This window comes from Dasypus novemcinctus, chromosome X (genome assembly GCF_030445035.2).
Source record: "Dasypus novemcinctus isolate mDasNov1 chromosome X, mDasNov1.1.hap2, whole genome shotgun sequence".
NCBI lineage: Eukaryota > Metazoa > Chordata > Mammalia > Cingulata > Dasypodidae > Dasypus > Dasypus novemcinctus.
This window is the reverse complement of record NC_080704.1, coordinates 153,558,375-153,570,338: the sequence shown is the minus strand read 5'-3', so window position 1 is coordinate 153,570,338 and position 11,964 is coordinate 153,558,375. Positions and strand designations below refer to the sequence as shown.

General features: G+C 33.9%; 1 protein-coding gene across 8 annotated transcripts in view; it reads right to left on the bottom strand.

Moving 5' to 3' along the window:
* Positions 1–359: 359 nt before the first annotated feature.
* Positions 360–11,964, bottom strand: part of PHF6 (PHD finger protein 6) — a 55,124-nt gene continuing 43,519 nt past the window's right edge. For 6 of the 8 annotated variants that reach the window (XM_058291554.2, XM_012517941.3, XM_012517942.3 and 3 more), the window contains 3 exons: positions 10,384–10,517; positions 3,835–3,964; positions 360–3,508 (listed from right to left, as the gene is read on the bottom strand). In XM_058291554.2, the coding sequence (XP_058147537.1) occupies positions 3,835–3,964; positions 10,384–10,517 (264 nt within the window). In that variant the 3' untranslated portion in view covers positions 360–3,508. The remainder of the gene's footprint in view (positions 3,509–3,834; positions 3,965–10,383; positions 10,518–11,964) is intronic. The other 2 variants (XM_058291556.2, XM_058291553.2) reach the window with 2 other exon arrangements.

Below are 11,964 nucleotides of genomic sequence, written 5' to 3'. Positions count from 1 at the left end.
GATAAATTTACTAGGCATTTTGGAGTTAGTTTATTTTCAAAATCACCTTCTAACTAGGTTCCAGAGAACCCAATTTAATCTTTGGATACCTGAGCCATTTAATAAAATGAATGAAGACATAATTAGTTAGTTCTGTTGTACTTAAAAATTTGATTGCTGTTTCTTTCCATGAAAAACTTTTATTGTGAAACTTTGAAATGAACTGAAATTCAGTTTTCTTTCTCTGATACACTTGTTTAACTAGTTATTAAGCAAACTAGGCCCTTCACCCTTAAGTAAAGCAAGACTAAAAGAAACACAGCAATTGCTATTATCAAATCAACTTCATTATGTTTTCACAAAAAAGACATACAAATATATGAAAGTCATAACTCATTTATTGAATGAATAGTATATGCAAGAATACCAATAAAAGAAAACTAATACTACAAACTACAATTCTGAAAATAAAGCCAATATAACAGTAACAAAATATACATAACATGAGAGGAATGTTTGATTTTGACCCATAATGCATTCCTTATCTTTACACTTAACCTAAATTGTCTGTTAGAACAAAATTGTATACCTTGGTCTAACTTAAGTGCTTTTTAAAAAAAGCAACAACAACATCCAGGATACTTATTGTTTTGCTTTGCAGTATTTCATGTTTCACACATATGTTCAAGTACATAGATTCTGATTCAACAGTAGATCTATATAACTTGTCATTCTCTTAATATCTTGAGTAGCAGGTACTCCTGAGCAAGTACTATCTGAAATTCTAAAATTGCTGACCTTTGAAATAAAATTTTCTTCAGTCGTGGGTTTTTAATAAAGTGAGATGAAAATAAAATTCATACCCCCACCCCCACCCCAGGAACAAAGAGCTCTTATTAAAGTATAGAAACTCAAGTCTATCTTTCTACACTAAAGAACATTTCTTACTAACATTTCTGGTAAGGCAATAAATGCTCCAGAATAATCTTCAATATACGCTTGCAAAGATTACACTGTTTAATATTAATAACAAAAAAAGAAAGAAAAAAAAGGAAAAAAGGAAAGGACGCTTCAAAATTTCAAGCTAAAATATGCATAAAAGACAGTAATGGCAGTATTTTTTGAAATGATGTAAATGTTATATACTCATCAAATAATGTCATGCTTATTAAAACTACAGTTAAGGACTTAAGAGATGTACAGTAAATACACTGCTGAGGTACGTTTTCCTAAATATTGATACCACAATGTAATTACTACCCAGATGATGATGATGCTACTTGGGAACATAAGTACTGTACAATTTTTACATTGTAAGGCACTTTTACTCAGCATGTGACAAAAAAATGGATAGAGAATCAAAATATTGGAGGTTTACAATGTGATTTTTCATGTGACTTCAAATTACATTTCAGTTTTTAAGGAAAGATTGTTCAGCCAATCACACCACAGTGAGAGAAATAGGTAGCCAGCCACTTATCTAGCCAACCAAAAGGTAAAGTGCTATTCTGGTGGCCAGTGGCAGAGAAAGGGTTGAAGAAACCCATACAAAGTCATACATTTTACTATATAACAAATTCATCAACTGACAACTATATAGTTTTTGAAGTCTTTTACATAATTGTTGACTGGCCATTATTACCCCAGCACCTTCCATTTTTCCTAAAAAAAAAAAAAATCATTACAGTAGTTGTCCAAAAATGAAGGTGCTCTGTCGTTCCAGGGGTAAGCCTATGGCACACAATGTAAAAAAGATCAAGACACAGTGATATAAGATTTAAAATAATGGTTTTCAAGCTGTTGTAAGGAAATAAAGTACAGATCCTTTGGGAAAAGTCACATAGCTTGGTAAACAAACATCTAGATCTGTCCTTGCACTTCAAGTCATGATGAATTTTGAAAGTTAATCACATACACACACACAAAAACCAATGATATATTAAGAGCAAAAAGAGAAAACACATAGGGCAACCCACTACTAAAGCTAGTTTCCTTTTAAAAGTAACAATAAAAGACGGTTAAAATAAAAGAATCATTGAGTCCCTTGATTTAAGTAAATGTGTGCATACACACTTGACAAACAGGACATTAAGGGACTAGCAGTTTTGTTTTTTTAAAAAAATCAGTCATTAAGCACAGTGTAATTTTCCACCAATACATTTTAGAAATGCTTTTCAAATAGCTGCAGAATCTCTTGATGTATTATCAGTGATATATAATCACAAGTTAACATGATTTCTTGTTTGCTAATTTGTTTTAATGTGGTAGGTTAACTAATAATTCAGAAATCAGAATCCCTACCCTTGATATTGAGGTGCTATGGTAATACCAGGCAGACCACAACTAAAGTTTTTTTGGTTTTGCCATAAAGAAATATATAAATGTGCTTCAGTAGGTAAGCGGAAGAAAAAAATCACTAGCTAGAAATGCCAGTGTGAAAATTATTTCTAAAAAGCTGGACTCTTAGGCTTTGAGCAACAAATCTGAAGACTATCAATAAAACAACACCAAGCCCTATCCGAAGAAAATGAGGGCATAAAAGCCTATTTCATAGATAACTAAAGCAATGAATGAAAACATTAAAAATATTAAATAAAGTTTCTAAAATAGTGGTCACAAAATTAAAAATAAATACTGTTTTATGAAAAGACTGTTTTTCACTCCTATAGCACATGAGACCTCTTTACATACTTTGGGCCAAAATGTGAAGTGTTCCATAGAACACGGCACTTGAGAGGAAAGGGTTTCAGATGTGGTGGCTAAAGTCCTTAGTGAGTGGTAACCCTTTAAATCTTCAATAGGTTTAATCTGCTGATATTAATTCTTAGGTTAAACTTTAAAGGATTCAATCACTTTGCCAGAAGCTCTTTGTATGACATGGAAAGAGAAGAGATATATTGTCGAAAGAATTTTGGCATAAGTTCTAGAGCTCAGTTGCCTGAGTTCATGCTGGTCAGTGAGAACAACTTTAACAGGAATCAAATAAAAAGCTTTTGCACACTTTTTTGGAAGAGATTTTTAGCATGTGCTAAAAAAGCCAAGAGAAAAAAAAGGTTCTCTTCATTTCTAGCCTCCATGACTTGAGTGTAAAAAAAAAAAAATCACAAATTACTGTATGCTGCCACCAGAAGCATGTTTGCATTGTAAAGTAAAATCTGTGTATGCTTTCTCTTGAGTACGAATCCACTAAACAAACTTAAACATTCTAAACAGAACTTTGTTCAGTCCAGAAATATAGCTTACTTCATTTCAATCTGCTTTAACTGTTGACACTGTACACAGGGTTAATAGTGTTTCATTTGCTTTCCAGAAACTGAAAACTACAGCTATGTAATATCAACATGTCAAACTCTGCCATCTAACGAAGGCTCATAAAACAAACAGGACATTTTTAGGCAGTTCAATGAAGGATCTAAGAGTTGGGCAGTAAAAAGTTACAAACCCTTCTTGATTTTAGAAAACAGTGAAAGAAGAAAAGTAGTTATGGATGTCTTATTCATTCTCAGTTTTCTAACTCTGTCCCATGAACCTGTTCAAGAGATGATAAAAAAAATGTAAAATATGATGGGTTGAGGGGAAAACAACAAATGTAATACGTTTTCGAGGAGTGAGCCTATCTTATTGCTTTGACATTACACCTACTTATTGATAAAGTAGATAGATTTTTTTTGTACAGTTAGAAAATCAGTAAGCTAAAAAAACCTATACAAGTGACACAATCCTCTGCATTCTGATAACATGTTCTTAACTAAACATAGCATAATTAAAACATCTTATTACTGCATACCATTATATTACCACAGATTAGTGTGTACTATGTCCTGACAACAAATCTGATTTGATTAACTTCCATACCTAGTTTCCATTAAGTTGCTGCTGAATTAGTTGTTGCTGATCAATTTCTACTTTTCCCCGGCTTTTGCTCTCTCGTTCCTCATCTTCTTCATCTCTCTCATCATTTCCACTATGATTTTTACAATATAGTCTACAATGAGGAAAGACAAAAATCTCAAAATGTTTTGTGATGGTTAATCAGAATACATGTCATTATCATTGGAGGATAAGGTCTGGTACCCATTTAAAATATGGGTTCCCTCAGCCACACTTACAGGTACATTTCTATTCAAAAGACCAGAAAGCACCCTATTATTGAGATAATACAAGTTCATCTGAAATAAAATCTCTGGTTCAGGATGACAGTTAAATTATCACATATGGGGAAGTGGGTGTCGCTCAGTGGTTGAGCACTTGCTTCACATGTATGAAGGTCCCGGTTTCAATCCCTGGTACCTCCTAAAAAAATTTTTTTAAACTACCACAAACAGCCTCAAATAAGGCAATTCCTCATTCTGACCAATGAGACTAAAAAGTTTTTGGCCAGTGTGAAAATATCAACTTTCAGGTTATATAGACAAAATAATTAAATGTTTTTAATTTTGATACACATAATTTAAGTCATATTTTGGGAACTAAAACACATTGTATCTATTACTGCTTCTTTGCATTCACATTTCTTGAAACAATTTTATTCAAATTCTTTGCATGCTGGCCTTCACTGGAATGCCTTTGAGTCACCTAATAGTCTCCCAGGTACTGCATTTGGCTCTGTCTCACTTGTCTAGACTGGTTTCTCCAACTTTTCATGATATTGACTTTTTGGGAAGAGACCTGATCAGTTCTTGACCTTGTCAATGATACCATGTTTTGGACGTGTCTGCTTTTTTATTTGTTTCCCTCTCACCCTGTATTTCCTATATACTGAAAGTAAGGTCTAAGGACTTTGGTTAGCTTCAGCTTCAACTTTCCTTTTTTTTTTGTCAAGGACACTTTGTAGGTGGATCCTGCATTCTTTGGGGGACACGGAATTTTAGACTGTCCCACTATTAATGATGTTAGCTGGTGGTGACTGCCAGATTTCTCCACAGTAAAGGTAGGGATTCTTCTTTGCAATAAGTAAGTAATCTCCAAATATCATGTTATTTCAATAATCTTATATATTTAGGTACATACATGCTATACATTTGAAAATCATTCAGTTTCTAATGAAAATAATGATGTAGGTGATTTTGGATAAGGATTTAGGCTGCTTTAATGTATATATATCAACTATATATTTTATGGTTAACCACTCCTACTCAAATCAAAGAAGGGTAGTATGTTGATCTGAGCAGTTTTTGGTCAATTTAGCACAAGATAACCAAGTAGAAGGCATAAAAATGTTCAGTGGGTGCCCTCTTGTGGTCAGCACAAAGAGATGATGTAAACTAGGTTTAATGTGAGAGGTTTCTAACATTCTGAATTAAATAAAAGGCAGGGGTGGGTTGGGGGGACAACAATGACAACTGATTTCCAACCTAGGTTTGTTCGTTATTTTTCTTTTTATTCTCAAAACATTTTCAGTAACTTTCAAAGAGCTATGGGGAGTTTGTACTCTCAAATGCTGAACATAGGAAACCACATTTTTGTTAAGATAATGAGTTCAGAAAACAAATGAAAATTTTAAAAATAAACAAAAAAAAGATAATGAGTTCAAATATTAAAATTAAGATTCCTACATAGCACTACCTATTCTTAAAAAGTATAACCTAAATCTAATTAAGCATTTGAGCCAACTTTAGTTTATAGGAAATATGGGGGTATAGGAACATGTTAAATGGCATCATGAAAAACAAATAGATACATCTAGAATGTGGGATTTCTACAGAATAATTTTTGGGTTCTTCAATAAGGAAGGGGTGAGTGGCGATTGCTTCATATTAAGAGAGACCTAAGAGGCATATCTATCGAACGCAATGTATGGACCTCATATGTATCCAGATTTGAACAAATCAACTCTAAAAAGGTAACACAAATGGGGAAATGTGAAAGTTGACTGGGTATGAGATGATACTAAGAAACTGTTAATTTCAGAAAGCATGATAATGGCATAGTGATTTTATAAGAAACACCGTATTTTAAGGAAATGTATACTGAAGTATATAGGGATAAAATAACGAGGCCTGGGATTCTGCTTTAACATTATCGGGAAAAAAGACAAACAACTGTGAAAATAACTTGGTAATTGCTGATATGAAGATTTGTTAAATTATTCCACTTTTGTGTATATTTGACCTTTTTATTTTTTTAAGGACGTACCAGGGACTGAACCAGGACCCTGTACATGCGAAGCAGGTTCTCAACCAGCCACTCCCCTATTTGAACATTTTTTATAATAGAACATTTTATTTTTAAAAGATGAGTCTTTGTTATTGGAACAAATGTAATCTTTTTATGGGATTATTTTTCTTCAAGGAATATTTCTCATAGGCCCATTATGTGAAATTATGTGATCTAGGCACCGAGATCAGACGTGTCAATCAGTCACACAAGGTCCCTGAATTTCACAGAACTTATATTTTTATGGTGGGAGATGGACAATTTTTTAAAATATAAAACTTTAAATAGTTTAAAATACAATAAAGACAATAAAACAGGATAAACAGAATCAGTATGTAATCTTCCCTCCACTCCTCTTTATAATATGAATATATTCTGTATCCATAAGGAAGGAGAGTCAAATTTAGGGAAATGGGGAAACTACTTCATTCAGAAAGATTTCTCCTTTCATTTTCTATTTGCCCATTTTTCTCTTCCCAAATTACTTGCATATGGACTCTCATTTGAATTCAATGCTCTCTATGAAAAAATAATCTTGAATCCACATATTTGTAATCAGATATTAGAAACAAATTTCCAATATGAAAACAGAAAAAGAGCAATTCAAATCATCATGGATCCTAATGCAACTCTTTTTGTTTAGGTATGGTCACTGCAGCATGGTGTCATAATAGCTAAAAAGTAAAAGCTACCTAAATGTTTAAAAAATGAACTGATTAAATAAATTTATACACCCATATGTATATTTTTAATTCTTTTTTATATACCCATATATTGAAATACTATGTAACTATTAAAATGGTGGTGCAGAACTATGTTTAATATAGAAAAATGTCCCAAATATAGTAAATGGAAAAAAAGTTTATAAAAAATGTGTAAGAAAAGCTTGTAGTTATAAATACACACATATACACAGTCACATAAAAGTCTAGAAGAAATTATTCCAAAAGATTTTAAAAACTGTTATCTCTGGGTAGTAGAAAGTTGTCTCTTCTCCTCTACCCTCTATGCACCTAATGAGATTGGTAACCACTGTTAAGTTTGATGCATATACTTCTAGAAATTTTTTTATGTATACAAAAACATATACATACATTTGTGTATTTGTGTATACATATGCTTTCCATTTGCTACAAAAGGATTATTATACTTACTGCACTACAACTTGCTTTACCCCCTTACTTTATCATAGAAACACCTTTCCCTGACTTTATACCTGGATCTATTTCATTCTTTAATTGCTGCAAAGTACTCTACTATATGCATGTACTAAAATTTAGTTATCAAATATCCTGATGGACATTCCGGTTATTTTTTTTCTCCTTTTTTTGCTATTGTGGGTAAAATGTTAGCAAAAAAAATCTTCTCCCATTCTACATGAAATCTGACATTTGGTTAACTCTCTAGCTCTGTTCCCCTGGTACCTTATTAAAAACTGGTATGTCAACTATGTTACTATGCTGATTAGTACACTGTATTTGGATTGGGTGAATTATAAATATTCTGATAGAAAGCCACATCTTTGGGCTTCTCTCAGTTCGGTATAACCAACATGGCCCTTGTGGGCTCCCTGAAAACTATGTGTATATCTATATTACAAGAGGTACAGGTTCCTATGGGATATGAGGCTTTTAAGCCAGGGTGGATCTCATGCCTACCTGATGCAGATCATATCTTATTGGACTTGAGCTGTACTGCTATACTGACTGCTGCAAGGACCCCCAGAGAGGAGGGTTATTTGATGTTGTCCCACTGGCAAGCTGCAGTTTCTGTCTACCCTTCTTGTGTAGACTGATGCCACCTGTGGTAATCTTCTGAGTCCAAAAGGATAGACAAGTCTAAGAAGATGCTCTAGAGGGTACTACAGCTATCATTAACAACAATGTAATGAAACATCTTACACACTACACATCTTTGTACTATTGTGTGCTTACTACCCTGAGATAAATCCTCAAAAGTAGATTAGTAGAGCAAAAGATACACACTATCTAAGGTTTTCATCCCCAATGATATATTGCTCTCCAAAAAACTTATACCAGTTTATGTTCTACCTTAACATTGAATGACAGTGTCCCAGTCCCCATAACATAGCTAATATTAAATAGTATGAATCCTATTAATCTTTGCCCATCTAACAGGCAAAATTTGATAGCTCCTAGTTTTAAATTTGTATTTCCTTCATTACTAGTAAAGGTGAACTTTTTTTCACGTGCTTATTGCCCATGGCTATTTCTTCCTCTGTAAATTACCTGTTTTAAGTTCTATGCCCATTTTTTAAATTGGGTTGTTTTTCTCTTAACAATTTGAAGTTCTCTTTATGTGGTCAAATAAAAATCAAGTTTCTGTTATGCTTAGAAAGGCCTTCTATACTCAAGATTATAGAAAATTCTCCTACATTATCTACTTAGTTTTATTTTTGTTTAGATTTTTAATCCATCTAGAACTTACTTTTGGGTATAGTCTGAGGTAAGTATTCAAATTATTTTTTCTAAATGGAGAGCCAATTGTATAGATACTATGTATTGAATAATCAAGCCTGTCTCCAGATATAAAATGCCACTATACTCATAAAATTCCAACAAAGACTTTCATGGGTCTATTTCCAGACTTGCTATTCTATTCCTGTCATCTTTGCTGTTGTGCTAGTATTACACTATTTTAATTACTATGAGTGGTTTTGATATTTAGTAGGGGGAAATTTTCTCTTTCAATAACATAAAAATTTTTCTTGGTTGCATATGGTAGACTACTAGTTGACTATTCCAGTATCGATTTTCTCCCCATCCCTAAGTAGTACTAAACCAGTTTTGTTTTTTGGGGGGGAGGTGGGGTGGGGAATAGCAATGTGTCCGCTAAGACCACATTTCCCAGTCTCCCTTAGACATGTGACTAAATTCTGGCAAATGAGATACTGAGTAAAATCTGTGTGTGAAACTTCCAGGAAGGCTGATAAAGACCAACTCAGCTGGGAGGAATAGCCACTTTATCCTTCCATTTTTCTTTCCTCCTGCTTCCTCCTGCTGCAGGCATCTTGAACCATGAAGTACCACTGAATGTGGAGGAGCCCTAAGGTTAGGAGAGCAGAAAGACAATAGCCTGGGTCCCTGAAGACACTGAGAAGCTGCCTATTACAACTGCACTGCTTTCCGCTGGACTTCTTTTTAGGTGAAAAACAAATTTCTCTTTTTTAAACAACTTTTTTCCCTTGTCATATGAGATGAACCTAATCATTACATATGGAAAATTATACTGCTCTTCTAGTGCTTTTATTATTAAACAAGGTTTGGGAAATTTTATAATACAAAATTAGTTCCTTATGCAATCACCCAAATATACTAGACCCTACTAAAGTCATTGGTTTATTGCATACTAGGCATGTGAGAGTGAGGAACAACTCTCAAAGGCAAATCAGTATATATTAGTGTATCAACTTATACTCCACTCTACCGTACAAATTGAACCATTACAGATTTACATCGACACCATTAGCCTCAAGCAGAAGAGATGAATGAAAATCCCTATAGAAGAGATAGTAACATAATCTCAAGTCCCCAAATTTAATTCTTTTGTCATCTTTCAAGAGAATCTTGTCACTTCTATCTTCACAGCCACCTCCTATTCTAAGCTATCAACAATTCTCACTTGGACGGTCAGCAATAGCCTCCTAACTCATCTATTTCCACCCCTGCTTCCATCCCACCTTAGTGTCCTGCACAAGCTACTTCCTCTGCTAGTCCACTTTGCCTCCACCCACATTCATCATTTTGTTCCTTCCTATCTCAGCTTAAGCACTATTCCTAAAGGAAATTCCCTAAACACCCTCCCTACCACTACAATACCACTACAGACTAAGTTAGCTTCTCCTTGTTTTATGCTCTCATAGCACTTTGTAACTTATCATTTATAGCATTTAGTTTGTAATTGTATATTTACCTGTGTGGCCATTCAATTAATATATGTCTCTCCCACTAGACTGTCAGCTCCATGAGGACATGATCTGTTTTGATCACTGTTACGTGCTCAGTTCTAGCACAGTGAATGCCTAGCACATAGTAAGCATAATAAATATTGATGGAATGAATGCTAATCCAGGAATATGCAGGCAGAGGAAAATGCAATTGCAGTATCAATTCCTTATATAATTCCTTAGTATTCTATACCAGATGAAACATCACATAAGAATAGTGATCAAGTAACCTATGTCATCTATTTAAGGCATGTTTAGGAAAATGAACAAGGATTATTTACTTGTAAATTCCTCGTGACATATTTTCAATGTACTTAGCTTTGTCTTGTACTCCACAGTGGTAATGGTAAGTCTTAACACAGGCTTTTATTTCACATCCAATAGTAGCACCAGGCTGACTGCAAAGTGTACATTTCTGTTTAAAGGAAGAAAAGAAAAACCATAAACAGTATTTCAACCTTTATGCAATTCTTGTTTATTCCATTTAGCCATATTTCATGCAAACATTTCAGTACACCAAAGAAAACAACAGCCTCATTTTCTAATGAAAGAGTACACAGGATTTATATGTAGCATATATAGTAAATGCTGCCATTTAAACCATCCATTGATAAAATTGCTAATATTAAGTCATCCCCTGACATTTCCATTATTTGACATTTGCTAAGCTGCCTGTTTGTTAGAAAACTATACTAACCATCAGAGATCTGACACCTAATCATAGATAAGACACTCTTTAATATTGTCAAACACAAAGAAGAATACTTTTTATCACAGTGGTTGATGTCTCCCCTATCACCCTACCCCAAGAGCAGATTATGACAGGGGAAAGAATTAGAAAACAAGAAAGCAATCCCCTTAGAGAGGGATTGCTACTAAGCAGTGGAAAGGGCAGAGGGAGACTAAAGGGGCTGAAATCTTTTCAAGTCTCTTCAATTTAGCCCAGATCATCCTTGCCTAAAGAATGTTCTAAGAATAAAAGGTGCCTGGTTTAAAAAAAAAAAAAAAGGTATCATGGTTAGTTTGAGAAATGCTAGGTTAAGCAGACTGCTTTATTGAATAACTTCTCACAACCTTTTCTCGGGGGGGGGGGGGTGCGTAGAATAAACAGTTCCCAAATTTACTGAACTCCAGAAGCCCTTTTATCCTTTTATTTTGGTGATGGGGGGTGGGTTGAGGGGAGAGCATCCTGATAGACTAATTTCCTTTGGAGCACACTTGGTGAAATGCTAGGTTAGTATTTATCTTAAACTTCAATAGTACAGAGCTAAATAAAAAGTTCATCCAGAGATTATTATCCTAGTCAACTACTTGGACTTCTATCTGTCTAGCATAAGAATATTAGTCCACATGATATGACAGAATAATTTTTCCCTTATTATTTTCTTTTTAGCACTACATGCACTGTTATAAAGGAGTTTAATTTTTAAGAGAGTAAACAAAGTAACAACTGAATGGGACCTAAAGTGAACAGATAACATCAATAATTTTCACACTACTAGCCTCCCAGGTATCTTAATCAAATTCCTAACAGAACCATTTTAATGTTTTTCTGCACCTTCAAAAATGCAGTTTAGCAAAGATAAGGTCATTTCTAATGGATTCACACAAGGGTCATCAGTGTCTGAAATCAACAGAAGAAAAGAATGAAGGGGAACTTCAGAATGGAGGATCAGACATTATGACTTGTCTGATATGATAAAATATGGATGATGTAGTGCCTCCTGTGAAGTATTCTTACCTCCCTCAAAAAAAACTGAAACTGAATCTAAGTCTTTATATATAACATCCATTTTAATAAAATATGGGGGACAAAGAAACAAGTTAAATGGCATCATGGAAAAATTAAGAGGCAAATAAAA